Raw genomic sequence first — 27,836 nt, forward strand, 5'->3', positions numbered from 1 at the left:
TCACCTCCTTCCTTTCATCCCTCCTCTGCTAATTTGCCAAGAAGTCCCCCCCCTTTCAATTATTCCTTCTCAAAGGAAATCTCCCTTTTCTCACTTTCCCCCAGAAGCTCAACGTTACCCGAGCCCTGGTTCCCTCTTTTGCAGAGGTAAGTCATGTTGCACAAGGTGAAGATCCCTCAAGTTCCAGGCCCCAACTCAGAACAGCGTCTGCAGCACGATAGCCCACATTGAGCTGGTCAGCCACTGGATGGTACTTGGGCACTTCCAAACACTCTTCTTGGTAGGACAATCTAACGTCAAGAATGGATGTTCACCACTCCAAGGGTCGCAGCTCTGTCTTCCACAGGACAGAGCTCTTCCAGGAAAGCAGCCGAAGTTGGTGGCCTGGCCTTCTTCCAACAGGACTTCAGTCTCTCTGCGAGTCGTGAAGCTGGATAAGATTATTGGCTCCTTCAGTTTTTTCCAGGATCTCTCCAGAGTGGGTGCAGGGGTTCTCTTATACTAAATGCCAGTTAAGAGCTGAAACTGCCACTAGCCAATGACAGATCTGGCTCTCACACACACACCCCAGTAGTGGTCCAGTCAGGACCACTGGCGGCAACATTCATGCATACCACTCACACTGAAACCAGCTTTGGGTTGGGACCAGACAGTACCAACCCACGTCCGAGCATCAAAAACACAGCCCTCAAGTATCCTGCCCAAAGCCTCTGCTTTCCCGGGCACTGGAAGTCCATATAAGGATTTTCCTGGCCTCCCAAGAAGGGTAATACGCAAAATGGCCAAAGGACATGCAAAAAACCTTGTGGCATGGCCAGGTTTGGCCAATAGCTACAGTTAATAGCCAAACGGGGTCAGGCTAAAACGAAATAAACCAAAAAATTGCAAAAAGTCACTGGTTACTCTAGATGTGCCTGAGGGATAAGCTGGTGGAAGCAAACATCCTCTGAGTGTCTAGGGCAAAACAAAAAGTGTAATCCATTGTAAGGTGCATTGTGCAATGATATAAAGTTACCAAAGTGATGGCATGCATTACTTAACGTAATAGCATTTCTAATGATTGTATCTGCTTAGATTCACATGCTGTGCATATGGTCTGGCATCCAGAGGTAGGCGCGGAGTATTGAATCATGTCTTTCGGGGACTGAAAGGGGACGTCGGCATAGCCATGTCTGTAACACTATCCTATCGTGACGTGTAGTGTAGTGTACCCAAAATCCCTCACGCACCGAGGTCCCTCTGATTGTATTTTCTATGCCATGAGGGAGCCCAAGGCTATTGTGAGTGAGTACATGAAGAGAGAAAGTACTAAGACGTCTATGTTCCTTCCACCCAGAGTGGGGAGGTAGGGAGTGCGCATGTGAATCCAAGCAGATACAATCCTCAGAAATGCTATTACGGTAACTAATGCATGTCTTCTGATGCTTGTTAATCTGCTTAGAATCACATGCAGTGCATAGACTAGCGAGCAGTACCCGGAGTTGGAGGTGGGTTGTGAGAAGGAACAGGAGAGAAAAGAGGTCTTAGTACTGCTTGTCCCACCTGAGAAACAGACCTAAAATGAGTGTCTAGGCAATAGTGTTTTGTAAAGGTGTGTACAGAACTCCAGGTTGCCACTTTGGAAATGGACTCTAGGGGAACATTTTCAATGAATGCTATGGATAACCCAGTGCCCAGAGTAGAATGTGATCTAAGCTTGAAAGGCAGTACTCTCTTAGCAAGAGAGAAACAGTGTGATGCATTTGACAATCCACCTTAAGATAGCCGATTTAGAGACCGGATCCCCTTCTATACCAGCTGCCACTGAAACGAAAAAATTGTTTTTTTTTTCTCAGTGGTGTCATTCTTTCCAGGTAGAACCTAACTGCCCTGCACACATCTAGTGTGTAGGCTTCTTTCGGCCATGCTAGTGGGATTCTGGAAAAAGGTAGGTAGTTCAATCGATTGGTTCACATGGAACTTCGAGATGAATTTAGGCACGAATCTGGGATGAGTGCGCAGAACTACCTTATCCCTGTGGACTGTAACAAAGGGGTCTAGCACAGAAGGGGTCTGTAGTTCGCTAACCCTTCTGATAGAAGTGATAGCCACTAGGAAGGCCGTTTTATAAGCCAGGTCTTTTAGACTTGCTTTATGCATTGGCTCAAAGGGAGATTCTCATGAGCCTGGTTAAAACCACATTTAGATCCCATCCAGGAGTTGGGTGAGAAACGGAAGGTTAAATCCTCCTAACCCCTTCCATAAAAGCTTTAATCACCGGTATCTTCCACCACAACACCTTTTGTTATGATGTGGTGTAGGCTGAAAGAGCAGCCAGATGAGCCTTTAGGGAATTGAAGACCAACCCAGTGTCCAACAAATGGGTTAGGTACAGCACTATGTGTGGGTGAGCAATCGATGGGATTGACGTCCTTGGCATTACACCAAATGACGTTTCCATTTGCTGGCACAGCAATAACGGGCATTAGGTTTTCTAGCTTCCCCGAGTATGTCCATGCACCTCTGAGGGAGCTGTAGGTGTCCAAACTCTGACCTCAGGAGCCAAGCTGCTAAGTCCAGAGTTTGTGGGCATGGGTATAGGGTCTCCCCCCTGCCCTGAGACATGTTTTACGGGCAGGGTAGTTTTGCTGGTGGGGGGGAGGGACATTTCCATTAGATGAGTGAACCAGGATTGGCGGGCCCACATGGGGGCCACCAGTATCATGGTAACTGGTGCATCTTGTGCACTACCTTGTTGAGAAGGGGAGGCGGGGGGGAGGGGGTATGGGGGGGGGTGTAGACAAATTTCCCTGACCATGTTATCCAGAGACCGTTTCCCATGGAGCGGTTCTGGGGGTACCTGGAGGCGTAGTCTTGGCATTGGGTGTTCACCTGAGTCGCGAGCAGGTCGATCTCTGGGAAGCCCCATTCTGCAAAGACGTTGGACACGATCTTCGTGCAGATGTCATTCGTATTCTATGGGCAGAGGGAAATCTCTGCTGAGCAAGTCTGCCCGAAGATTGAGTTCCCCCGGACCATGTTGGGACAACAGAAACATCTTGCCTTTGAGAGCCCACATCCAAATGTTTTGGGACAGCTTGGATAGCCCTGGGGAGTGCGTGCCCCCCTGTTTGTTCAGGTATTACATGGCTGTAGTGCTGTCTGTTAGAATCAGCACTGTCTTCCCTTGAAGTTGCATCTGAGAGGCCTTTAATGCCTTGAACACCGCTATTAGCTTGAGTAAATTTATATGGTTGGACGCTACTTGTGGGGATAACACTCCATGCGCTGTCTGCTGAAGCAGGTGAGCCCCCCCCCACCCTGTGAGAGATGAGTCTGTCGCGAGAGTGGCTTCCACTGCAGGGGTGGTGAAGGTTTTCCCCTTCAAGAGGTTTTCCTTTGACCACCACTGCAGAGAGAACGAGGGCTGGAGAGACAACTACCAGATCCTCCCATTGTCACTGGCCTGACATCACTGGCTGTTGAGCCACTCTTACATGCGACGCATGTGCAGCCGTGCATGGGGAACCAAGTATATGCACAATGCCATTGTTCCTAGCAAACGCATTGCTTTGCGCACCGTCGCCTCCCGACTGGCTACATATTGAGGGATCTGAAAAAGCATGTTCTGAACCCTCTTGTGTGAGGGGAAGACGAGGCGTCTTTCGTCCGAATTAGAGCTCCCAGAAATTGTTTTATTTGACTGGGACTAGACTGGATTTGTTCTTGTTGATAGAGAAACCCAGACTGAACAGAAGGTCTACTGTCTTTTGGGTGTTCAAAAAACATGTGTTGTACGAGTCCCCCGTTATGAGCCATTCGCGAATAACCTTGTCCCTATGGAAAATGGTGTGAGGAGGCTTACAAAGCAGTGCCTGCTGAAACTCACTTACCCTGCGGGCCGGGCTGATGTTACAGCCACCAACAGAATTGTTTTAAGAGTGAGAAGTCTTTATGGGCAAGAATGTAAAGGTTCGAAAGGGGCACACATGAGAAATGTTAAGACTAAATTCACCTGAAAAGGTCTCGGGAGGGGGAGGGGTGGGGGGGGTTAGGGGGTCGTGTACACATTTGGTAGCCCTTTCAAGAATTGAATTACTAAGGGCATTTTAAAATAGGACACCTCTTCAGAGGAACGCTTAAAGATACAGAGCTGCCAAATATCCTTTTATAGTCCCAACTTGGAGCCCCAAATTGGATAAGTGTAAGAGAAAAGAAAGTACTGTTTGAGCATTACAAAGTAATGGATCCACATTCGTATCCCTGCACCAGTTACTGAACTTGTTCCAACACCACCGGTACAGGGATTTTGTTGCTGGCCTTCTGGCCGAAAGCAAAATCTCCATTACGTCATCCGGGATGTCCCAATCCTTACATCTCAGCCTATCAGAAACCATGCGTGAAGGCTGAGTGTTTTGACCTCTGGATGGAGAACCCAACCCTCTTGCAAGAGAAGATCCTCTCTTTGTAGAAGACATATTGGAGGGCAGATAGACATGTCCAGAAGCTGCGGGTACCACGTCCTCCTGGCCCAATCCGGGGCAATTAGGATCATGGTTTTCCTGAACTTTCTCAACCTATCACCCGGGGAATCACAGGGACAGGAAGGAACGCGTAAAGAAGTGGAAATACCCTGTCCACTACGTATGTGTCTCCTAGCGCTCCTCACAGGGGAAATTCCCTTTAGCAGTACAGTTCGCACTTCCAGTTGCCACCTGTCGAGAACAGATCCACTCGAGGGGTTCCCCAAAGGGCTAAGATCTCTTGAAGGACTTCCTGAGCTAGCTCCCATTCGTGGGAGACTGCTCTGCCTGCTCAGAGCGTCCGTCGCTGTGTTCAACTCTCCGGCTAGATGAACTGCCGATAGAGATTCCTTCTTGCATTGCCCAGAACCAGAGCTGCATTGCCTCTCTGCACAGTGGGAGTGATCCTACGCCTCCTCTTTTGTTGAGGTAGCACATGGCCACTGTATTGTCAGTCATTAGGACATTCTTTCCTTGTACAGAGGGCAGAAAGGCCTTAAGCGCTAGTCTGATTGCCCTCAGCTCCAAAAGGTTGATGTGTAGTTTGGACTCCGATGGAGATCAACGACCGCTGATTGTCAGATCATTGGTGGGGCTCCCCACCCAGTGAGTGAGTGTCCGTCACTACCGTCATCTCCAGCCATGGTTGCCAAAAAGGTTCGCCCTTGAGGATATTCTCCTTGCAAGCCCACCATAGGAGATCTTGAGCCACCTTGGTTGAGACTTGCAGAAGATCTGATATCTCCCCCGAAAATTGGGACCATTGACTCCTGAAGGTCCATTGAAGAGATCTCATCCTCAACCTGGCCCCTGGCACCAGAAAAATGCAGGATGCCATGAGGCCTAGCAACCTTAGAAAGTCGAATGCCGGTAGATGTTGGGTGTTTTGAAACTTCGTTACCATCTGCAGAATGTGGTGAGCTCTCTCCTTCGGAGGCGAGGCTTTCCCTGGGGAAGTGTCCAGTACTGCTGCGATTAATTGTAGTTTTTAGGCTTGGAATCATTTGTGACTTCTTGTAATTGAGGGAGAAGCCCAGTCTGTAAGAAGTGGCAGGTCAAGGCCAGATGTTCCTGGGCTCGTTCGGATGAACTCGACCTTATTAGCCAATCGTCCAGATAAGGGTAGACGTGAATCCCCCTCCTCCTGATACTCGCTGCCACCACCGCCATCAGTTTGCTGAAAACCGTCAGGGCGGAAGTCAGCCCAAATGGTAGAACCCAAAACTGATAATGAGAACCACCAATTGCAAACCTCAGGTACTCTGTGCTTGAGATGGATTGGCACATGAAAGTAAGCATCCTGAAGGTCCAATGAAACCAGCCAGACCTGAAGCTGAAGAGCCTGAAGGATGTGAGAAAGGGTCATCAACTTGAACTTGTCCTTGCTGAGGAACTTGTTCAAGTTTCTTAAATCCAAGATGGGTCTTAATCCTCTGTCCTTTTTGGGGATGAGAAAATAAGGGGAGTACCAACCCATGTTCCTCTCCGCTACAGGTACATGTTCTATTGCACCTTTCTCTAGCAGGGTTAAAATCTCCTGCACAAGGAGCGGGTCTGGAATTTCTTTTTTCTTTTTACAGAGTTGGCTCCCGGTTGATGACCTTGAGGTCTTTGATAGTTTTGTGGGTGAAGACCTCAAAGTGGCTTTGCAGCAGCTGCATCATCTGTGGCTGAGGAGGTAGTATCCGCTGCTGTGGCTGATCTAGCACCTTTCCATTTTCCACCACGAAAGGGTTTTCTCTGTTGGCCTTTCTGACTGGCATGCCTCCTCCCTTTTCCAAAAGAGGAGTAGAAGCGTAAGGGCCAACTCTTCCAGGAAGACCATTTGCGTAAGAATTGTTGAGGCTGTTTTACAGCGACGCTAAGTGATTTTGCTGCCGCTTTTGAGGTCTGCAGCTTCTCCAAGCTCTCGTCTGCCTTGCTGCCAAACAACCTCAAGCCGTCAAAGGGCATATTAAGTAATCTAGACTGCACATCAGGTGCAAAACCAGATTTCCGTAGCCATGCAAACCTGCGTAGGACCGTGCTAGATGCCATGGACCTGCTTACACTATCCGCAGTGTGCAGTCCTGACTGAAGACATTCCTCCATACCATCTTTTACTATAGCCAGGAAACCATCCCATTCCTCACCTTCTGGGAAGCATTCAGCCGCTGATGTCATGCAGTCCCACAGGATATATGTAAATCTTGCTAAAGTGCAAGCGACATTAGTTGATTTAAGGGCCATGCTGCCAGAAGTAAAAACGTTCCCGGCCCAAGCATCAACTTTATCATCCATGTCTGGTGGTATTGATGGGTAAGCTGATTGCCTAGTGGAGGTTGCAGCTTGAACCACTAGACTTTCAGGGGAGGGATGTTTAGATAGATATTCCGGATCTGATAACAATGGCCTGTATTTTGGTACAAATTTCCTGTTTACTGCCGAAATCACACTCTTCTGAAGTGCTTTATGGAATGGAAGAACAGGATCTTTTAGAGGACCTTCACTCAAGATGTCGGTCCTGTCATCCTGGTTGAAATCTGGGGAAGCTGCCTTCCAACCCATAAAATCAATGACCCTTGCCATAAGATTCCTATAACTAGGATCAACATGATCTGTGGGGTCTGGTCTTTCAAAGTCCACTTCAGGTGAAGTGCCTAGGCCACTGGCATTTTGGAGACTGTCAAAGATCTGTTGTTTTAGAGTTTGGGTCCACTAGCTCTTCAGGAACCTCCCTGGTTCCAAACCTAAATGACATCCTTTTCAGAGGAGTGTTCTTCGAAAATGGATTACATGGATCTGAAAAATTCCTGTCTGGGTTGAGGATGGAAAGCTTTTTCAGGTAAAGAGGGTGGTATCGACTTAGGCATGGGTATTGGCGTCGGCTTGGGTATAGGGATTAATTAATGCCTCGATAAAGGCGAAGGCGTCGATAAAGACGATGCTGGCTCCGATGTTTTCAAAGGCGGCTTCAATACTGTCGAAGGCGGCTTCGACGCCACTTTCATCGGCGGGTTCGACGCAGTAGTAGACTGTCGACTTCGATTCTGCTACCACAGATTTATGCACCGGAGGTTTTGACTTAGTACGAGGCGTCGGGGAACTTTCCCTTGATGACTCTCGACTCTTTTTCAGCTCTCGTGCGTTTAGGTTTTGATTTCCCTCCATCACTTTTAGAGTGGGTAGAGGCATGAGCACCATGCAGCAACTTAGAGGGGGTCTGGACCGCTTTCTCAAATATTTTAAGCATCAAAGCCCTAAAGGCCACCCATTTTTCTGGGGAATCGTGCTTTGATGGGTATGTTACTCTACTCTCAGAAGAGGAAGAGGAGGAAGAAGAAGAAGAAGATCTGTGACGTCGCTTTCTTGACTTTTTAGTCGAAGACGAGGAGGATTTCCCCGAGTGACTCTTTGATCTCGACTCGTGTCGAGATTCAACTAGATTGATCCGAATCTTTTGGAAGACTTATAGATTTCCTCCCCCACCGCCAGCTTACCTCTACATTCCTTAAGAGCCTTATTGGACATGGCCTGGCAAGAAGCGCACTTGTCAACCTGATGGTCTGTGCTGAGGCACCAGCGGCAATTCTGATGGGGTCTGTTATTGACATTTTCCTACCACACTTCTGACATTTTTTAAACCGTCTTGTGTGTGGTGGGTGTAGATGACAACAACATCGTCAAGGAAAAATCTGATGCGGCGTTCCTAACAAAGCAGTTGCGTCTTAAAAACGGAACTGAGGTAACGGGCGCTGCTCAAGCCCTTTATACAGCAGATGACGTTGACGCTCGACAGTGGCTCTCGAGGGACAGTGCCCTAGGGTGAAAAAAAAATTCCAGAGCAGCAGAGCTGGGATACGAATAACATAAGATGAGGAATACGTGGGAGCACACAATCCATTCGAAGCACGCTCCTCAGACAGGCCGTTCCTGGGTGATGCATGCCCCTGCCTGGGATACAGGGCAGAGGCCTTGGCTTGGAGCCATGCTGCCCGTCTACTGCGACGATCCTTCATGGTTCTATTGGTGAACCTGAGGCAGATCTCACAATCTCCTTCTCTGTGGTCCAAATGGAGACCGTAAAGGCACTGAATGTTTGTCCTCCACAAACTTGTTTTGCAGTCTGCAGCTGGAGTAGAGCTCGAAAAGGGAGCTTCCCCATTTCTTCTATTCCAACATGGTCCAGAGTAGGCCGAATGGCCTTCTGGAAACTTAGAGGAAACTCTACGATCCTGGCACTTGAGGGGAATTGAAAATCACTGAAAAACTGATCCCCGCTTGTCCGTCGATGGAGAGAAAATGCACACGGACTATGACAAAAATAGGACTTTCTCGAAAGCTGAAAAACAGAATATCTTGGGGAGCAAACTCAAGGACTCCCAACACTTGAACGTGCGATACAAATCTGAAGATGGCTGCCAGAGGAGGGGCTTAGGGAGAGGTCAGTCAATGGCTGGGACAGGATGACCTAAAGTTCAGGGATTGGTTTAGAGGAGAAATACAGTTTGTAAGTGAAAGCAAAACTTTTCTTTTACCAAGGATTCCCGGTCTGACGGGGAATATTCATGAGCATGTGAATCCATGCCAGACCCCATGCTGGAAAGTGAATTTATCATTGTCTAGTAGGTTTAATAAATGGCTATTTTATCTAACTACAAGTGCTCAAGTGTCTTCTTGACGGTTGTGTCCTCAAAGGTCTTTGTACTCTACTATGGCGCTTCTCTCTCCTAATATAAGCCTGGCTGCTCAGCCATAGTGACCAAACCTTTTGGGTACTTCAGGCCAATACTAGAGTTGGAGCCCTGCACACTAAAAGGAGAGACTTCTATAAACCTTCCTTAGGTGGACTTTAGTAAACTCTGACAGTCTAAATCCTAAATAAACTATTTTTGTACATTCTGCCTAACTTGTATTATTAAGAGTGCTCTGCATGTGCTTAACCAAAAGCGTCACCACTCTCCTGCCGTTCCAAGTCTCAACCTTGCAACTCGGTCAAACTCTCCAGAGAGTTTGGATTGGTATTCGCATCTTTCCCCTTTTACCAGAATAGGATGGGTTCTCAGAATCTGTCCACAGGGGAGATTCGGAAGAATCAATGAACAGGTGCCATCATGTTGATGAACCATCATAAGGATACCCGCGGCAGTGCTTCCAGTACTCTGCAGTTTCCTAAAAGGACTATCAAAAACATCTTGCTGCAACATTACTTAATGGCACCTCATTGGACATTGCATGTTCTAATTCGCGTCGGGCCTCAAGGGAAAGTTTGTAGTGCTTAAAAGATTTAAAACATGTTGAGATTTCACAGGCAGACTGACATAAAAGAAAATGTACATAGAAAATGGTGACACCAACATTTGTACTTACCACGTTGAGTATGTAATCCATAAGTGGGATGGGGATTCGCTCTTCATTGCCCACAACCCTGTAGATAATAAGGAAGTTTAGACACCACAAAAATAAATCTAGAATCTTACCCCCACAGAATCCCCTTAACTTTTCAGCATTGCAGCTAGAGAAATACTTCGCATCATATAATCAAGGGTTAACCTAAACAGTTCCTTTCAGGTCATGCTAGGGCGAGTTAAATAACCGCGCGCTTGCTAACAGTTTTTCTGTAGATGGTTCTCCAGTGCATACTTTAGACATGTTTATTCTTTTTACAAGCATGATGCAGACTAATAAGGAAACCTTTCTTTAAGAAAGTCCATACGGTTCTGTTAATTACGTGCAACCAGATTCTCAAAATACGATTTTAAAGTAGGAATTCCCCCTCTGTTGAGATGTAGAGTAAAATGATTTTGCAAGGAGAGGAAGTCTATAGAGACTGGGAAACCCAGGCAGTCTTTGAGCGGATAGAAAGCAGGAGACATATTGCTTAGAGTTGTAATGTGGGACCCTAGGCAACATTTCAGCACAAGGAGAATCTGACCAACTTCAAGCAGTCTTTGAGTTATTAAATTAGGAGAATTTGGGGAAAGACATTATCTAATAGCTAAAAATGAAGCAGCGACATACCTGAAATGTTTGAGGAAGGAGAAATTACCTACTGTAATGTTCTATGGATTCTCATCAGATATCCATTCCAGAGTCAGCTGTTCAGAAGAATTGTTGACAGGGGCGTAGTGGACCTCGACTTGACCGTTGAGCCGTCTTGCCTCGGTCATCGGCTACGGATGTGATGGTCGTCATGCATATACTGCATCACTATGCTGCTGTCCATCAGTTCCCCACGCCCCTCACCCCAAGAAGCCCATCCACTGCACAGAAAAACTAAATATGGCAAAAACAGCCGTAACAGATAAGAAAACTAGAAAGCAACTTTTTGGGGGTGGGGGGAGTTTGTAAGGAAAAAACGGGGCGCAGAAGGAATGCAGCACTCAACAAGTGGACAGTAGTTTTTTTTTGCCATTTAAAAAAAAAATGTTTTTGGTGAAAAAAGAAATCAATTACACCTTTATAAATACATATCCAAAAATGTATAGCTAAAAAGTTTCAAGGTACAATTTTAATACAGTACATTGGGCATCTCATTTAAACTAAAAACATTCTACACAACACCATTTGCCGACAGCTTGGACATCCCCTTTTTCCTTTGACATTAAGTCACAACACAAATACATAACAAATTTCCTGATTCGACATTCCACTTCATAACCAGAAAAGGTCATCGCAACAAAAGAGGGCACAAAAGGTAAAATGCTTAAGGCCAGTCCAAGACATTTCAAGTTGGAAACCCAGAAATCCCATAACTCAAGGCATTTCATGCATTGGACTCTGAACGCGTCCCAAGCTCAAATCTATTCACTCGAGCCTGTGCCAACGCGTCCCACGCTCAAATCTATTCACTCGAGCCTGTGCCAACGAATAAACAGTTTAGAAATGGATCCTACAAAACTGGTCGTAACATCCCAAGTTGTAACTTGGAGAGAATACTACCACAGGTAGTTGCTACATTAAACCTTTTAACCCCATCATACAACAAGAGCAAATAAATGCATTCAATCAATGATGCTCCATGAGGGGAGAGCAGATAAAGTGGGGAGTTAAGCTACCCAATAAGCTAGCCTGATCGGCATCTCATGGCATATTCCGTTTCCATATTTAAATTGAGTATCCAAGATGGTGACAGCTACTTGCGACAACTTAGCCCTCACAAGGTTATCTTTCCCGTGGGATTAAATGTGGATGTTACACATGCTAGCATATAAGCATTTACATCTACAAGCCCCAGATTTCTTTCTGCGAGAACAGCTTCAATCTTGCCCACAAATTGCGCCGTGGCTAATTTAATTGGGTTTGTTCTGCCCCACATACAGCATGCCCATGCAGCATCTCGAGCAAGATTCGAACCATTTCCTATATAAGCTCAAAGACATGACTGTCGCTTTTCGAAAAAGGGGAAATAGATGCGGAGGGATTTCTGTTTCATTGAGCTTGGTATAAAAACGACATGAGTGTCCAGGGTCGCATGCACCATCGCCATGCCATTTTCCAATTCGAAAACCTGTATGGATTAAATAAAGTCGAAATCTCATAGGTAGCCCAGGCTTTGTGGTCAGGAAGACACAGGAGATTAACGGTTTTGCGGCCTCTGCGCATGTCTAAAATTGGCATTGTGAATGTAGCATACCCCGCAATGAGATCGGAGTTGCTAGCCCAAGCATTGCGATGGAAATGTTTTTTCACAAGCCATGGACGCTCTATGATATCTAGCTTAGAAAAATTGAGAGAAAGAAGAACCATATCATGCGCGCCTGAAAGATGGAAATAGATGCAGGATGGTCGGCAATATGCATCGCGTGAAGATCCTCGTATGACGAGTTGGGTGGAGGAAACACCATCTTCATGAAATTGTTTAGCATTCGCCATTCGAATCTGTCTGCTAGGGGGTAAAGACCTAGTTCATGAGTCAGAATGGAATTTGGGAGAACCCGCAAGCCCCAACACATTTCCACACTTTTCCTTGGATTTTGTTCAATGTGGGACCTAAGTCCATCAAACACAGGTCCAATCCAAGTAAAGTTGGCTCAACCTTCAACTGATAAAAAATAATCAGTCGAAGCAAAGAAAACTTGCAATAGCGATGATGAATCAATTTCATCTAAGCTATTAGCTGGACCAATTTAAGATTTAGAGATGTTTGCCACTTATGAATGGAGATGCTGTTCGACAGTTGCTAACCCAAGTATGTCATCTCACTCTTAATGGTTATTCACTTTGCTTTACGTAACAAGTGAAACTAGGGTGCTTCCTCTTAGCTGTGAAGATAAGTATGTTTGATTTAGCTGAATTAATGGCCAAGTTATTAAGCAAGCAATACTGATAGAAGTTTAGCTTGTTTTGCAACCTGAACAGCGTTCTGTCAAAAAGGATTACGTCGTCCGCAAAAGCTAGCCAATTAATACGGAGATTTCCAAATCCCACGGGAAATGCATAATTTGCTTCCCAGATGTTAATATTTGCAAGATATAGATTAAAGAGTACAGCTGCAAGGTTACAACCTTGCTTCACACAGATTGTGGTCGGGATGTTGTCCGACAGTAAACCAGCCGCGTTGATACGGACTGTGTATGAGGTCTTTGTATGCAGGAGCGCAATTATCACCACTATATGCACTGGAATTCCATGAGTCAGCATTTTCTTCCACAAGCGATTGCGAAGAATGCTATCAAACGCAGATGTAAGATCCAAGGAAGCCATATATATATAGGTCCATTTGAAGAGTTGCGCAAGGACATCAGAAGATGTGTGAGAATGATCATGTTCAGTGGAGTGCCCATCGCCTTATGAAACCCAACCTGTATTTTTGAAAGAATGGGAGATGTTATCATAAAGGTTTCCAGGTCGTTCAGAACAAGACGCGGAAAGATCTTGGCAGCTACGTCAATTGGGGCGAAGGGCCTAAAGTTGGCAGGATTATCCAATGGCCCCTTTTTGTGGATAGGAATAATGAGGCGACCAGCCATGAAGGAGGAATTATACCCGAGTGAAATATAAGTTCAAAGCGCGCAAGGAGGTGCTTGGCCCAAAAGTGTGGATCATCCTCGACACAGGGTGGAAGCCCGTCTGGACCTGCCGCTTTGGATAATGTCATTTTAGAGATGGCCCAAATTACGTCCTTCAATACCCACGGGCATGAAGACGTAATAGACATAGGAGGGACATTAACTCCTGTTCCACATACCGAGGGGACAGAGCATATTTCTCCTTGAAGCCTGCCAGGTATCTCCATTTATTGCAGCAACCAATTGATTCCCTGGGGAACACTTGGGATTTCTAAGAATCACCCATAATTCCCTCACATTGCGCTTACAGAGTAACTCGATCAAATGCTGATTCTCAAGGCTATGACGTATTTCTTTCACTTTTTTCTTATAAGTGGCCAATATCGTGTTTTTGGATGCCATTCATAAAGCAGGAGATAAATATAGGCGAACTGCAGCTCCAAGTTCACGATTTTTTGTGCGTTTCAGGACTGCTATGTCTGAATAAAATTTCAAGGAAGCATTGGGTTTCAATGCCTGAAAGGCAATTTGGATAAGGTTGTGAGATGTTCCTGTATCATCTTTAGGTTGATTGCAGTGAGCATTTCCAAATAGGATGATGCCACCTTATCGTCTGAGCTAACCAAGATGTCCCCCGTTGACCCAGGACAATAGTTTCCTACATTTGCTTGGGTTCCAGCGCACAGATCGAGCATATCGGTCACTCTCGACCAAGGCTGTTTGGGCGACATCTCAAAGGTGTTCCACGTGAGATGCAAAACAATGCTCAAAGCACTGTGGTATCCCTGTCCAAGTTGGATAATCAGCGCTGGAGCAAGAAAGCCAGACAACTCACTACATACCAGGAAATAGTCAATTAAGGAACAGGAAGTGCCACGCTGCCAGGAGGTCTTGCTACACAACAGTGCCAAAGATAGTGGGAAAACATTCCAGGCTTCAAAAAATTTGATCCATAACTTGCCCCTAAAACGAGCCTGCTTTGCATCGGGCTTAGAGTTAGAGGTGGAAAGACAGGTTCCTTCAATGTCAAGACTAGCATTAAAATCACCCCCAATCAATAATTCATAGCTGGAGTGATGCAACATAGCATTGGTCAGTGCGGCATTCAGTGATTGTAAAATCATCTTTATGGATACAGCCACAGGGTTCCAATAAAGTGATAAACAGAATTATTTCGATGGAAGCTCCTGCAATGTTAACCTCAACCATCATAAATGAGTCGGTGCGGACCAGAAGATTAGCTATGAATTTTAGGCTATTCTTAATAAGAACAGTAAGGCCACCACTGGGACGGCCAACAAGAGCACGACGTGCTAGAACACAGAATGATACATAACCTTCCAGAACAATATCCGTGCTTGACATGGTTTCTGTATTAGCATGATTTCGGGAACATTACAGGCCTGTGCCACTTTATGCCAAGCATAACAATTCTTTGCCCCACAGCAGTTCCATGAGAAAATTGCAATTTTAGGTAGTTAGGAGGTAGAAGTACCTGCCTTCATTGAAGCTGCTGCTTTGATAAGTGGTTCGAGCCAGCTTAAACCATTTAGAGCGTTGGTAAGAGAGGCAAGTTGAGTCAGGATTTCACTGTTCAGCGCTGCCACTACATTCAGGGCGGGGTCATTAGAGGTCCCATCGTGTGGAACCGGCAAAACGAAGTCCAAAAAGGACCATGCAGTGTCCATCTCACTAAAAATATAAGGATAGAGGCCCAAGGTCTCAAAGTCCTCCTTATAATCTACAATAGGCTTAGTAATGTGAGATGGGAATTTACACAAAAACTATGATTGTTTTGGTTGGCAAGTTTTACCCACTCAATGTCTTTTGTAGATAAATTCCGTAGAGATGGAATCTGGTAGAAGGAACTCATTAGAAAAGATCTATTAATCAGATTAATCTGTGCCGTTCCATTAACGTTAGAGTCGCTGACCCAGCCCAGAATGCGTTTCATTTCCTTGGGTAATTCCAGGAACACAGGAATTTGATCTCATATCTTCAGATTCCACCACAGATTTTTTCCCCAATTTGCCCAAAAACTTGTTCTCACTTAGGGGCTTGACCGAGAGATTAGAGTCACTTGCACAAGTACCCAGCACCTCTGGCTTGGGGGTGATTTGAGGAGCCTCCAAGCATGGGGCTAGAGACACCCAAGGCCCTCCCGCGTTAATATGTAATGCAGGCGCATTAATAGACCGAATTGGCGGTAGAACCTCTGATGTTACCAGAGAGACAACCTTTTTATTTTGTGCAGTTGGAAAGAAGGTGTGTAACTGAGTTTGCATCCTTGCAGGAATTTTTCCTGCTATTTGGGGTGGGGAAGCACTTGCATCACCTTCACTCATAACTTTGATTTGCAGGAGTTTTTTGCTTTCATCATTTAGTTCAAGTTTAAGGCGGGTTCTTCCGCACTCAAGGAAGACTTCAGTTTAGACACAGTGTCAATTGAATTGGCGGACTCCAATTCAACAACTTTGCTGCTCCTAGCCGAGGTGCCTTTGTGCTTAGTTTTAGAAAGAACTAGTAGTTTGAGCTCTTAGAAACAATTTCTTCGCCTTACGGGACAAAGTGTGCTCCCGTTTGGCTGATGCACTTTACACCTAGCTCAGTAACTGGTGGGGGTTCTGAGGCTTTTCAGTAGCTTGAGAGTCAATGTCCGTCCGAGCAGATGGACTGTCAGGGGACGATGTTGACTCATCGTCAGACGCGGCAGACTTTTAGAGTTAGGAACCCTTGAGTTTTCGAAAAGGCATTAAACAGGAGCTGCTCGACTTGTAGAAGGCGATCATGATTAAGTTTAGTCACTTCAAGAAGGTTGATCGTTTCATCATTTGGCATTTCAACAACCTCTGTTTGGATGCCCTGCAGGGCCTGAGAGTACAACCTACATGTATAGCCATGAACTTTCACCACAGGTTCCGTTTGAGAGCCCTGGTCTCTTGAGTTTGTCCCAGGTAGTTGGGGAGGTACCACTGGTTGGTATAGAGAGTCAACATTTTCTCTAAGTACGCAATATAAAAGGAATGTGAATGTTCCTGAGCCAGAATGTAACCTTCTGTTGTACTGATTTTTTTCCATCATAAGTCCGAGCGATCCTTTCATATCTGAGTGAGTAGTGGGTAAGGTCATAGCCTTTATCCAAGAGATTAAGAACTCGTAATTACAGGAAAGTTCTGCAAATCCTGCTCATCGATATGTAACATAGAATCCTCCGGAGTCGAAGATGGAATGTCTGCTGATTTTGGTAGAAGGTTGTCAGAGACTGACCTTTGGTCATGATCACCGAGTGAATTTTTACAAGGAGCGTCCACCTTCTTGTTGCGTAGGGAATATATTGGTTCTAACATCCTGAAGAGTGGAACCAAAAGATTCCCTTGAAGGTACAGTAAAGCCTTTGTATGAAAATTTGTCAGCAAAGTGCAAGTGCACTTCCTCACAAAAGGCATGCATCCTGGTGACCGGTGTAGAAGGGCCAAGAGACAGCCGAACGTGTTTTCCCAACTCGTTCATCACGGTGGGAGCAATCAAGGTGTCCAGGGTAGTCACAAAGTCGTCCTGAACGTCTGTGGGAGGAGTTCAACTGAGCCCTGTCGTTTCCTTCATTCGGCAAGATTCTTTCATCATCGTTCACCTCTAACAGAAGGAGGGCATAATCGGGTCAGGATTTTTATTGGGAAATGAAGTCCTTTCTTGAGCTCAGGTGGAATCGGAGGGCAGCGTCAAATCACCCTCTGTGATTAGAGGATTTGATACTGGAGGGATAAGAATTGACATAGATAGCAGAGACTTTGTAGTTGGCGGAAGCAAGGGGAGTGAGACATTGGCGGGATTGTTTGTCTTGCCTTTAAATGAACCAATAGGGACTTCACAGGGGCAGTTTGTGCTTCTCAAATTGCGACTCATTCACGATTAACCAAGAAAAAATATGGTTGAGTGCTAGTATGGTATTATCTAAAGGTGCTAGACAAACTGTCTTTTAGAAAGACAGAAGATTTCACTTAAATAGATGAGATCCAACTACTTCAGTAAGTACCAGCAAATGGAAACGGGAGCAAAAGCCTATAACAACTCACCCTTCAAAACAGAGATGGCAGCAAAGTCGCATCCGTTGCACAAAAATCGATTCCAAAAGTGGGCTTAAACAATCAGGCGGTTTCCAAAGCAGCAATTGCCCCAAAGAGACACTTTGTTTCATCTAAATTCAAATGCCCCACAGCCCACATGCCACAAAACCTCCTTATGTGACTACTGAGTCGTGTATACGGGAGTCACTATGTTTGTAGGTTACAGAGACAAATAAACAATCAGACGTGCTCCAAAAGCAACAATGAATTCAAAGTCGGTAGACAACTGCCTGATTTGAATCAGCCCCCTGAGGTTCAAAGGCTCCAAGGCCCACAGTCACCCAGTGAGGTGATAATCTTGACACAAGTACACAATTAATGCAGTCTAAACACAACGTAAGGCTTGATGAACACAGCATAAGCACAAAGTCCAGGCATCAATCTTGCTTTGGCAGTCGACTATCAGCTTTGCAACCTTCTGGGGTTCAAAGGCTCCAGGGCTCAGTCACCCCCTAAGGCAGTGCACTCAGTAGCACAAATACGGCTAGAACAGCCAACAGCAACTTCACAACCTTCTGCGGTTCAAAGGCTCCAAGGCTTGCAGTCACCAGCTAAGGTATTGCACTCAACAACGCTTATACAGATGAAGGTGGGTGAGCACAGCACAGAGGGTAAAGCCAGGTGAACATGGCATACAAATGGAGTCCAAGGTCTTGAGGACCCGCACCACTCGTCACCCGCAGTCCAAAGTTGCCAGCAGCTTTCAGTTGGGCATAAACCCAATTACTGACTGCCAACCTTATAAAGCTCAAGGCTCCAAGGACCACAGTCACCCTCTGCAGTAGTGGCTTAATCAGGAACATATAGGAAAGACTGCAAGTTCACCACATTCACATAGGTTCAAGGATCACAGGTCCGAGGAGAATCTCTCCACTTCAGAAACTATGGTCGTAACTTGGCTCCGGTACCAGGCACGTCCCAGGGCGGGATGAAGGCTAGGATTGGTGATTCAAAGCTGCACCTGTGAGAAGCGCCGTAGAGTCCAAAGTTAGTTACACCTCATACAGGCACCCCACAATTCGAAAAAAAGTCACTGGGCTTTAATTCCATTGCCATACTTTCCGTTAGAAGTGGAGTACAAGTTCAAAAAGCAAACCGTGTATAATACCAGAAATGCAACAAAACCTTGCCATCGAGGACATTTCTTCAGTTGGCGAATTCAAGCAGGAGACAGCGAGGAAAAGGCCTTAACCGACGGACACACAATGCAGTAGAGGTGGTTGCCACAGCCCGACGCTCCTACCGAACACCAAACACTTGGCGAGGACTACTTTATGCAGAATCCGTGTAGTTGCAATACAGTTGAACAGAGTTTCAAGTCACAAAGTCATGGGAAGTGTACTCACAAGAGTGTTACGCAGTCACAATCCGCAAACAGCCTAACAGTAGCATCTCGCCCTTTCGCCTCTGGCTTCTGCCGCAACGGCACACTCGGCGTGCTTATAAGCACAGCTGACATAGCGCTGATCTACACAAAGGCTCTTCCCAGATTAAAGGAACTGTGGCACATTACTTCTGTGTGCAAAATGCAACACCACCAGTCAATACAGCTTTGTATGCAGAGTAGAATGGGGTACAGAGACCCAGTTTTCCAAGGATTAAATCAGGGAGCACCTTAAGAGCAGCTTTCCAGCTTTCCACTTCTCCCCTACATCAGCGTCTCGCCCCTTCACCTCGGGAAGTGGACGGTAGTCCTCAAAACAAGAGCTCACCTCTTCCTCCCAAGAGCAAAGTAGCCACTGACTGTAGACACTTTCATAGCAGGGATGGATGGTAGGGTGATGAGGAATCTGCAAAAGCAGAAACCATAGAAAGAACATTACAGTAAGTAATTTCTCCTTCAATGTATTGCCTTTCTGAGTGAAAATGGACACCCAAGAGCCATCACCAACTTCTTTTCGCACATAGAAGCATTTAGCCACAACACTGAGCAGGGACGGGCGACGAGGAATCTGCAGGAGAAGAATCCATAGAAATATTACAGCAAGAAATTTCTCCTTTAATGGATTGCTTTTCTCCCGCAGATTGCTCATCTTGATGGACTCCCCAAGCAGTTAGGCTAAAGGAGGAGGCAGAAAGTATTAAACAAGTAGGTTCTGAAGAACTGCCCTTCCAAAGCGTGCGTCTGCCCGCGGGCAACATCCGAAGTATGCTGCTTGGTGAACATATGTAAAGAAGAACATGCGGCTGCATGACAAATGTCCCAAACAGAAACACCCCTCTATAGGGCTGTGGAAGCTGAAACCCCTCTCGTTGAATGCACTCTGATCCCTGGCGGAAGTTCTTTGCCTGCTGACTGGTAAAATTCTGATATGCATAAAATAATCCACTGTGAATTGTGGAGAGACCCTTACGAGATAGAGAATGGGCTACGAACAACTGGTCCGTCTTCCGGAACTCGGATGTACGGGCAATGTAAAAGCTCAAGGCTTTTTGGGTCAATATGGTGAAAACACTTTCACACTCCTCTTTCTTGGGCTGTGTAAAACAAAGGCAAATCAACAGATTGTGAAAGGTGGAATTCATAAACAGCTTTTGGAAGGAAGCCAGGCCCGAGACATTTCTGCTTTAAAAAAAACCAAACGAATTTGTAGCATAATGCATAAAGTTCCCTAACTCGCCTGGCTGAGGTGACTGCAACCAAAAAGGCTGTTGTAAGGCAGAACAGTCGCAAAGAACAGGAACGCATAGGCTAAAACGGAGCTGCCATCAAAAAGGTCAAAACCAGATTAAGGTCCCAATCTGGAACAAAGGGGGGTTGGCGGAAACCTAATAAGAAGTTCCATCATGAATAAGCAGAGACAAGGCCACCAAATAATATTTGACTGTGGTAACCTGAAGGTCTGCTGAGGGCAGTGACAGAAGGAACTCAATCACTGTGGTGGTGGGGCAAGAGATCAGGTCAATCTCACGTTCCTGCACCACACCTCAAATCATCTCCAACTGCATGCGTACAGCGATCTAGTAGAAGGTCTGTGTGCGTCCAACTCCACCTCAAGCACCTCCTCAGAATGTTCTGAGTCATCTCATCCTCTCAAGAGCCAAGCATGTAGATTGAGGGAATCTTGATTCTGGTGAAACACCTGTCCTTCCAACTGGGTCAGGAGATCCGGACGCCGAGGCAACTGGCGAGGTGGGCAGATGGTCAGATCCAAGCAAGTACCACAATCTCATCGTCCAGTCCGGGGCGATCAAGACCATGGTCACAATCTCTTCAACCTCCTGAGAACCGAAGGAATGACTGGAATCGGGGGGATGGCAAGGGGGGTTGGTATGGCGAAGCATAGGAGAGCACGAAGGTCCAAGCCACCATAAATGCATCCCCCAGTGCGCCGTTCACTGGGAATTTCCTCGGGCAAAAGTGTTCGCATTTCCTGTTGACTCAGTGTCCAACAGATTCACTGCTGGGGTACCCCAGAGAGAAGACCTCTTGCAGGACTTCTTGACACTTCCCACTGGTGTGAGACCGTGCTCTGCCCGTTTAGAGCATCCGCCAGACCTTTCTCCATCTTGATGGCTCGCAACTCTAGCCTGTTGATATGCTACTTGGCTTCTGTCGTGGACCAAAGGCCGCTCACCTGCAAGTCCTCGCAGTGAGCAACCCAACCCTTCAGTGTAGCATCCGTGACCACCTGGAACTGAGGCCAATGGGGCCAGAAGGGTTCCCCGCCATAAGGTTGCTGCAGCTATCCCACCAGACTAGGTCGAGGACACATGGAGAGGATCTGTGAGGGCTCCCAGATACTGAGACCATTGATCCCATAAGAGCCACTGGAGTGACCTCATGCACAGCCAGGTGTCTGGCACTAGAAAAATACAGGAGGCTGTGAGACCTAAGAAGCAGAGGAAGGAAACTTCTGGTAAAATGGCATGGCTCTGGAACAAATGTACCATCTGCTTTATGCTTTTGTCTACTTTCGGGTGGGAAAGCCTTCCCTATCCGAGTGTCTAGGACTACTCCGATGAACTGCAGCCTTTGGACTGGTGTCACGTGGACTTAAAGTTTTGGGAGAAGACCAGCCTGTGCATTAGTAGACCGGCGTCCTCCAGTTGAGACAAAACCTCTGCTGAATTCCCCCGGATCAGCCAGTCGTCCAGGTAAGGAAATACGTGGACCCGGGATCTCCTGTGGTGAACCGAGACTACTGCCATGAGCTGGGTGAATAGCCTCAGAGCAGAGGTCAACCCAAAGGGCAGGACTTTGAAATGTTGCTGCTTGTACCATATGAGAACCATAGGAACTTCCTGTGCTTTTGATGTTATCGCTACATGGAAATAGGCGTCCTGTAGTTCTATTGACATCAGTCACTCCTGAAGTTCAAGAGCATGGAGAATCTCAACGTCGCCATTCTGAACTTGTCTTTCCTCAAGAACTTGTTGAAGGCCCGGAGGTCCAGAATGGGACAGACCTCCTCCCTTCTTAGGTGAGGAGAAAAAACCAGCCTGACCCTCTCTGATCAGGAGGTACCTCTTCCACGGCACCCTTTGACAACAGGGTTCTCAGTTCTTCCTGGAGCTCTTGTCCCGGTTGGATGGGGAGAGGGAGGAGGGGGGTCTGTTTGATGGCCTTTTTAAGAAGGGCAGCTCATGCCACTGGGGTCAATGCCCTGCCAACTGCCCACCAACCAGTAAGTATTGGGAGTGGAAAGTCTTAGGTACTCCCCTGTAACTGTATTTCTCGAGCATTGGTATCTTTCATAGATTCACATGCTTTAATATTCCCAGTCAGACAGGGGAATCCTCAGTGATATAAATTATGAAACATTTAATATATACATTTCCATAGAAATATGAATGTAGATTGCCCATTATGGTCTATGAGCCATTCACGTGTGTAGTCCCTCCACCTCACTTTAGTCCTTTACGGCCCTAACCAATGAGGTGGCAGGGCTTAAGCTCTGCCCCAGTCAGCCATCTTCAGTTTTTGAGCCGTAGAAACTACAGTATGATGGATGCTGAGCGTAGGAGCAGCCTCTAGGGGAGGCGGGTGGGTGCATGTGAATCTATGAAAGATACCAATGCTGGAGAAATACAGTTACAGGTAAGTAACAAAGACTGCTCCAGCATTGGTATCTTTCATAGATTCAGATGCTTGAATAGAATACCAAGCAGTTAAAAACATGCCCCCATCATATATACATAGATATGCAGAAAAAACTTCTGCAAGCCTTTACCATACAGCAACACAAAGATTACATATCCAGGGAAAGGCGGGAGAGAAGGCTGATCCTACCTTATGCAAAGAGGTGGCGGAGCACTGCCTGGCCAACTGCAGATTCTTTGTTGGTATATTCTGTTAGGCAGTAATGCTTGGTGAACGTGTGCAGAGTGCTCCAGGTAGCGGCTCTGCACATGTCCTTCAATGCTACCCCTGTGTGAAATGCTACTGAAGCTGCTCTCCCTCTGGTGGAGTGAGTCGAAGGAGGCTTGGTTAGGAAGGGTGTCACCTTTAGACTGATGACAGTGGGTGATACATCGAGAAACCCAACGTGCCAGACTTTGTTTTGAAATATGCTGACTTTTAGTGCGGCCAGAAAAAGAGGAACGGAACTTCTTAGTTCTCCAAGTAAAACCTTAGAACCTTTGCCACATCTAATGAGTGCAAAGTTCTCTCTGCATCAGAGGTGTGATTCTGGAAGAAAGTTGGGAGGACAATGCGCTCCGCGAGTGTCATCTTTGACAAGACCTTAGGAAGGAATTTAGGATGTGTTCTCAGAATGATGCGGTCCTTATGGAACAAGGTAAAAGGAGGTTCTGCTGATAAAGCTTGCAACTCACTGATCCTCCTGGCCAATGTGATGGCTATGAAGAAAGCCGTTTTGCAGGATAAAAATGTTATGTCACATCTATGAATAGGCTCGTTTGGTGGTTCCATGAGAGCTGTCAGTACCGTGTTTAGGCTCCAGGCGGAGACTGATGTTGGCGTAGGTGGGCAAGTACGCATCAACCCTTTCTGGAAGATCTTGACAGCCGGTTGAGTGAGCAATGACTGTATATCTGCATTTGTCGTATATGCCGCTATGGCCGATAGATGAACCTTGATAGAGGATCAAGTCCTGCTTTAGCCAAATACAATAACTAAGGCAGCACTTGTTCGACCGATGCAGTGAGTGGGTTCACCGATGATGTTTTGCACCACTTGGAGAAACAAGTCCATTTTCGGATATAGGTGCTCCAAGTAGAAGGAGCCCTATACACCTTGATAATATACCAGCAATCTGCAGGGAGATTCAGATTCATAAGTCTACACTGCTCAGGAACCAAGCCTTGAGGGAGCGGCTCGCTGGGTTGTGGTGAAGGGCTTTGTGGTTCTGTTGCTTCAATAGGTATTGATGCGCTTTGAGATGAATCGGAGACCATCGGGATAGATGCTGTAGTGTCAGGTACCAAATCTGTCGCGCCCAATAAGGTGCTATTAGGATCATAGGGCAATTCTGCTCCTTCATTCTGCGTAGAATTCTCGCTATGAGTGGAATGGGGGGGGGGAAGGCATGTAGGAATTTCCCTGTCCAGTCCACAGAGAAAGCATCTACTGCTGATTGCTGTTCCGGGTACCTTGAGGCGCCTTCCTGGCATTTTTTGTTGGTTTTGGTGGCAAAGATGTCAATCTGTGGATGGCCCCATATGGAGAAAATCCGCTGGACTTCCTTCTCTTCTAGCTCCCATTCGTGGGATAACGTGTACTCCCTGCTCAGTTTGTCCGCTAGGACATTTTCCACTCCCGGGAGATGTTCCGCCCTGATTTGGACTCTGGTGTAAGGCCCATGTCCATAGCAGTTGAGCTTCTTGTGACAAGATCTCCGATTTCGTGCCCCCTTGCTTGTTTGTGTAGTGCATGGAGGTTGCATTTTCTGTCTGGACGGTCAGTACCTGTCCAGCAACTACTGGAAGGAAGGCTTTCAGAGCCCACCGTATAGCCCTGAGCTCTAAGACATTGATGTGGAGCTGTGATTCCTGGTCCGACCAAGTCCCTTTTGTTTGGAGGTCCGCCAGGTGAGCTCCCCGGCCCGAAAGGGATACATCCGTCCTTAAGCGAAGAGTAGATGTTGAGGTTCCACAGAGTGTTCTACCACCGAAGTGCCTTGTGTACCGTCGTCGGTATCTGGACTACATCCTCCTATGAACCTATAGCTTGCTTCCATTGGTGGTCCAGAGCCCCCGGGACTGGTCTCACGCGAAGTCTGCAATTTGATATGAGAAATATACACAAGGACATCATGCCCAGGAGCAATTCGAAAGAGCGCACCGTGGTTGTCCCTTTTTCTAGGAACCATGAGGTGGTGCGGAGGATAGCGGTTACTCTGTCCGCTGATGGGTCTAACCCTGGGAATGCTGGTGTCGAACTCTGCCCCCAGGAAGGGAACTGTCTTGCTGGGTAGGATTTTATGTTTATCGAAAAACCTAACCCTTTTAGGAGTTTTATAGTTTTCAAAACTGCCAATCGAGTGTGACTGCAGGAGTTTGCCCTTTCAACAAGTCGTCCAAATATGGAAAGACTTCCGTTCCCATCCTTCTGAGTTTTGCTGCAACGGCGCCAGGCATTTGGTAGGCACTCTGTGCTCCCTTTAGGATGAATGGTAGCACCCGGAATTGGAAATACAGGTCTCCTACAGCAAACCTGAGGAACTGTCTGTGGGGAGGATGATTTGGAAGTATGCGTCCTCCAAGTGTTTTTCTTCTTGATTAGAAAGAAACGGGAGTAGAAACCTTTTCCCTTCCGAGGGTAAAGAATTGGTTCTATTGCCGCTTTGTGCAGTAATTTTTGAACTTCGGACATGACTTGCTTTAGCAAATGCACTTTGCAAGCGGTGGGAGCAAGGGATGGAGGTTGGATTGTTGCGCGTGTTCCACCAGCCGGGATTGCGGACTACCCGGCTGGACACAGGTGATCCATCAATGCTCCCAGATACTGAGACCACTGGTCCCTCAATAGCCACTACAGGGATCTCGTGCTCAGCCTGGCCTCTGGCACTAGAAAAATACCGGAAGCCATGAGACTCAAAAGGCAGAGGAAAGAAATCACTGGTAGGGTGGCGTGGTTAAAAAACAAAATGCACCATCTGGACTATGTTGCTGACTCTTCAGGAGGAAAAGCCTTCCCTACCCGAGTGGCTAGGACTGCTCTAAAGAACTGGAGCTGCTGAACTGGCGTTAAATGGGACTTCAAGTTGGGGGAGAAGCCCAGCCTGAGCAGTAGTAGGCAGGTATCTTCCAGATCAGAAAAAAAACTTGCCCTGCCGACTTCCTCCGCATCAGCCAGTCGTCCAGGTACGGGTATACATAGATCCCGGATCTCCTGCGGTGATCTGCAACTACGGCCATGAGCTTGGTGAGGACCCTTTCAGTAGAGGTCAACCCAAAGGGCAGCACCTTTTACTGATAGTGCTTGTCCCCTATGAGGAACCTTAGGAACTTCCTGTTCTTTTGGTGCATTGGTACAGGGAAATAAGCATCCTGCAGGTCTATCAACACCAGCCAGTCCTGAAATTCTAGAGCGTGGAGAATTTCTCTCATCACCATCCTGAATTTGTCTTTCCTCAGGAACTTTAGAGCCCCCAGGTCCAGAATGTGACAGACACCTCCTCCCTTTTTGTGGACCAGGAAATACCGGAAATACAAGCCCGATCCTCTGTGAGGCACCTCTTCCATGGCACCATTTGACAACAGGGCTCTCAGTTTTTCCTGGAGATCTAGTCTCGGTTGGATTTGGGTGTTGGTGGTCTGTCCGGTGGTCTTTTCATACAGGGCAGCCAATAACACCACCAAATCAACTGCAGGGCAAAGCCATCAGAGGTTATCTCATGCCATTGGGGTCAACATCCTGCTGACCATACACCAACCGTTGGACTGTTGGAAGGGAAACCAAATCTGTAGAGGGCACGGGTGCCCCTGCGGCTGCTCGTCCTTTAGAAAACGCTCTGCCCCTTCCTGGGCACGAGAAACGCCTCTGTCTGTCTCTGCCTGTCCGATTTTGTTTCCCTCTCCTCCCCACTCTCCTCACCTGATCGGTAATCCTCCAACTCTTCCATATTGAGATGCCGACGTGAGCAGAAGTCTCTCTTCGTGGTCGAAGATACTTGTCTACCACGAGAGGAAGCCACAGTGAATGCTTGAAACAAGCAGTCCTGGGACTCCTCTCCCGTAGTAGGCGACAAGGGAAAAAGCCTTGACGGCAGAAAAAACCCTTGAAAGGAACGAAGCCAATCCAGAGTCTCCCAATGAGATTGATGGTACGTCGTCTCCAGTGGTAGCAGAAGAGTAGGTAGCCGGCTACTGAGGATTGGAGGAGGTAAACGACAGCTGATGGCAGAAACAAGGCAGGTATCGCCTCGCAAGAACGAGTAGCGAGAGAGACTCGAGCCGGCGGCGAGAGAGAGCCGCGGGAGCTGAATGAAAGCCAAAGTGAAGCAAAGGAGCGAAGAGAGAGAGAGAGAGCTAGGAAAGGTGAAGAGAAAAGCACGGAACAAGCCGCGGTAAGGGAAATACTAGCGTTCTCACCCAAAGCAGGAAACAAAACACTACGGGGGTTGCAACGCAGCGATCGCTGGGAGTGAGAGACTGAAATACCTCCCAGCGACCGCCATGCTGCCAGAGAACTAGACCGCGGCTGCACGTAAGCGAAAGCAACGTGCTGGAACTACGGTCTGCGCCGGAGCCTCCAATGCGGAAGTACCCGCCAATCGGCCCGGCTGCGTACGACACTGCCTGGCTAGTGGGAGCTGTGCCTTTTTGCCATAGGGTACATAACGCCCATAGTCTCTGCCTCTTGAGGCAAAGCTGAAAGCAGGCTTGGCTGGCTATGCAGGTAGGCCCAAAGATTTAGCAGCAATTTTAGACTTTAAACATTTTTTACAGAGGAATCAGCATTTTGACCGAAAAGCATGTCTCCCCTCAAAGGGCACATCCAGAAGCCTGTTCAGAACATTTGGGGAGAAACCAGAGGTTTTCAGGGAGGCCTGTCTCATCACAACTGCCGACCCCATAGAGCGTTCAACACAGTCTGCTACGTCTGGGCCCTTTTGCAATGACTGCTTGGATACCTCCTTCCCATCCAACACCAGCTGTAAAAATCCATTCTGGATTGCACCATCAAGGACGTATTCAGCAGCATGCTCTACAGCTTTCCACAAGTCGAAGGAATAATTTGTGAATCCGCAGACTATGTTGGTAGCCTTGAGTGACATGCTGCCAGAAGAGAAAACGTTCTTTAGCAATGCGTG

At 47.0% G+C, this 27,836-nt stretch overlaps 1 protein-coding gene across 5 annotated transcripts in view; it reads right to left on the reverse strand.

The window, feature by feature from the left end:
• HUWE1 (HECT, UBA and WWE domain containing E3 ubiquitin protein ligase 1) overlaps positions 1-27,836 on the reverse strand; it is a 2,445,223-nt gene that overhangs the window by 1,827,571 nt on the left and 589,816 nt on the right. For all 5 annotated transcript variants that reach the window (XM_069645305.1, XM_069645304.1, XM_069645303.1 and 2 more), the window contains exon 23: positions 9,852-9,909. In XM_069645305.1, coding sequence (XP_069501406.1) covers positions 9,852-9,909 — 58 coding nt within the window. The remainder of the gene's footprint in view (positions 1-9,851; positions 9,910-27,836) is intronic.

Source organism: Ambystoma mexicanum, chromosome 2p, assembly GCF_040938575.1.
Source record: "Ambystoma mexicanum isolate Mex_15411 chromosome 2p, UKY_AmexF1_1, whole genome shotgun sequence".
NCBI classification, from domain to species: domain Eukaryota; kingdom Metazoa; phylum Chordata; class Amphibia; order Caudata; family Ambystomatidae; genus Ambystoma; species Ambystoma mexicanum.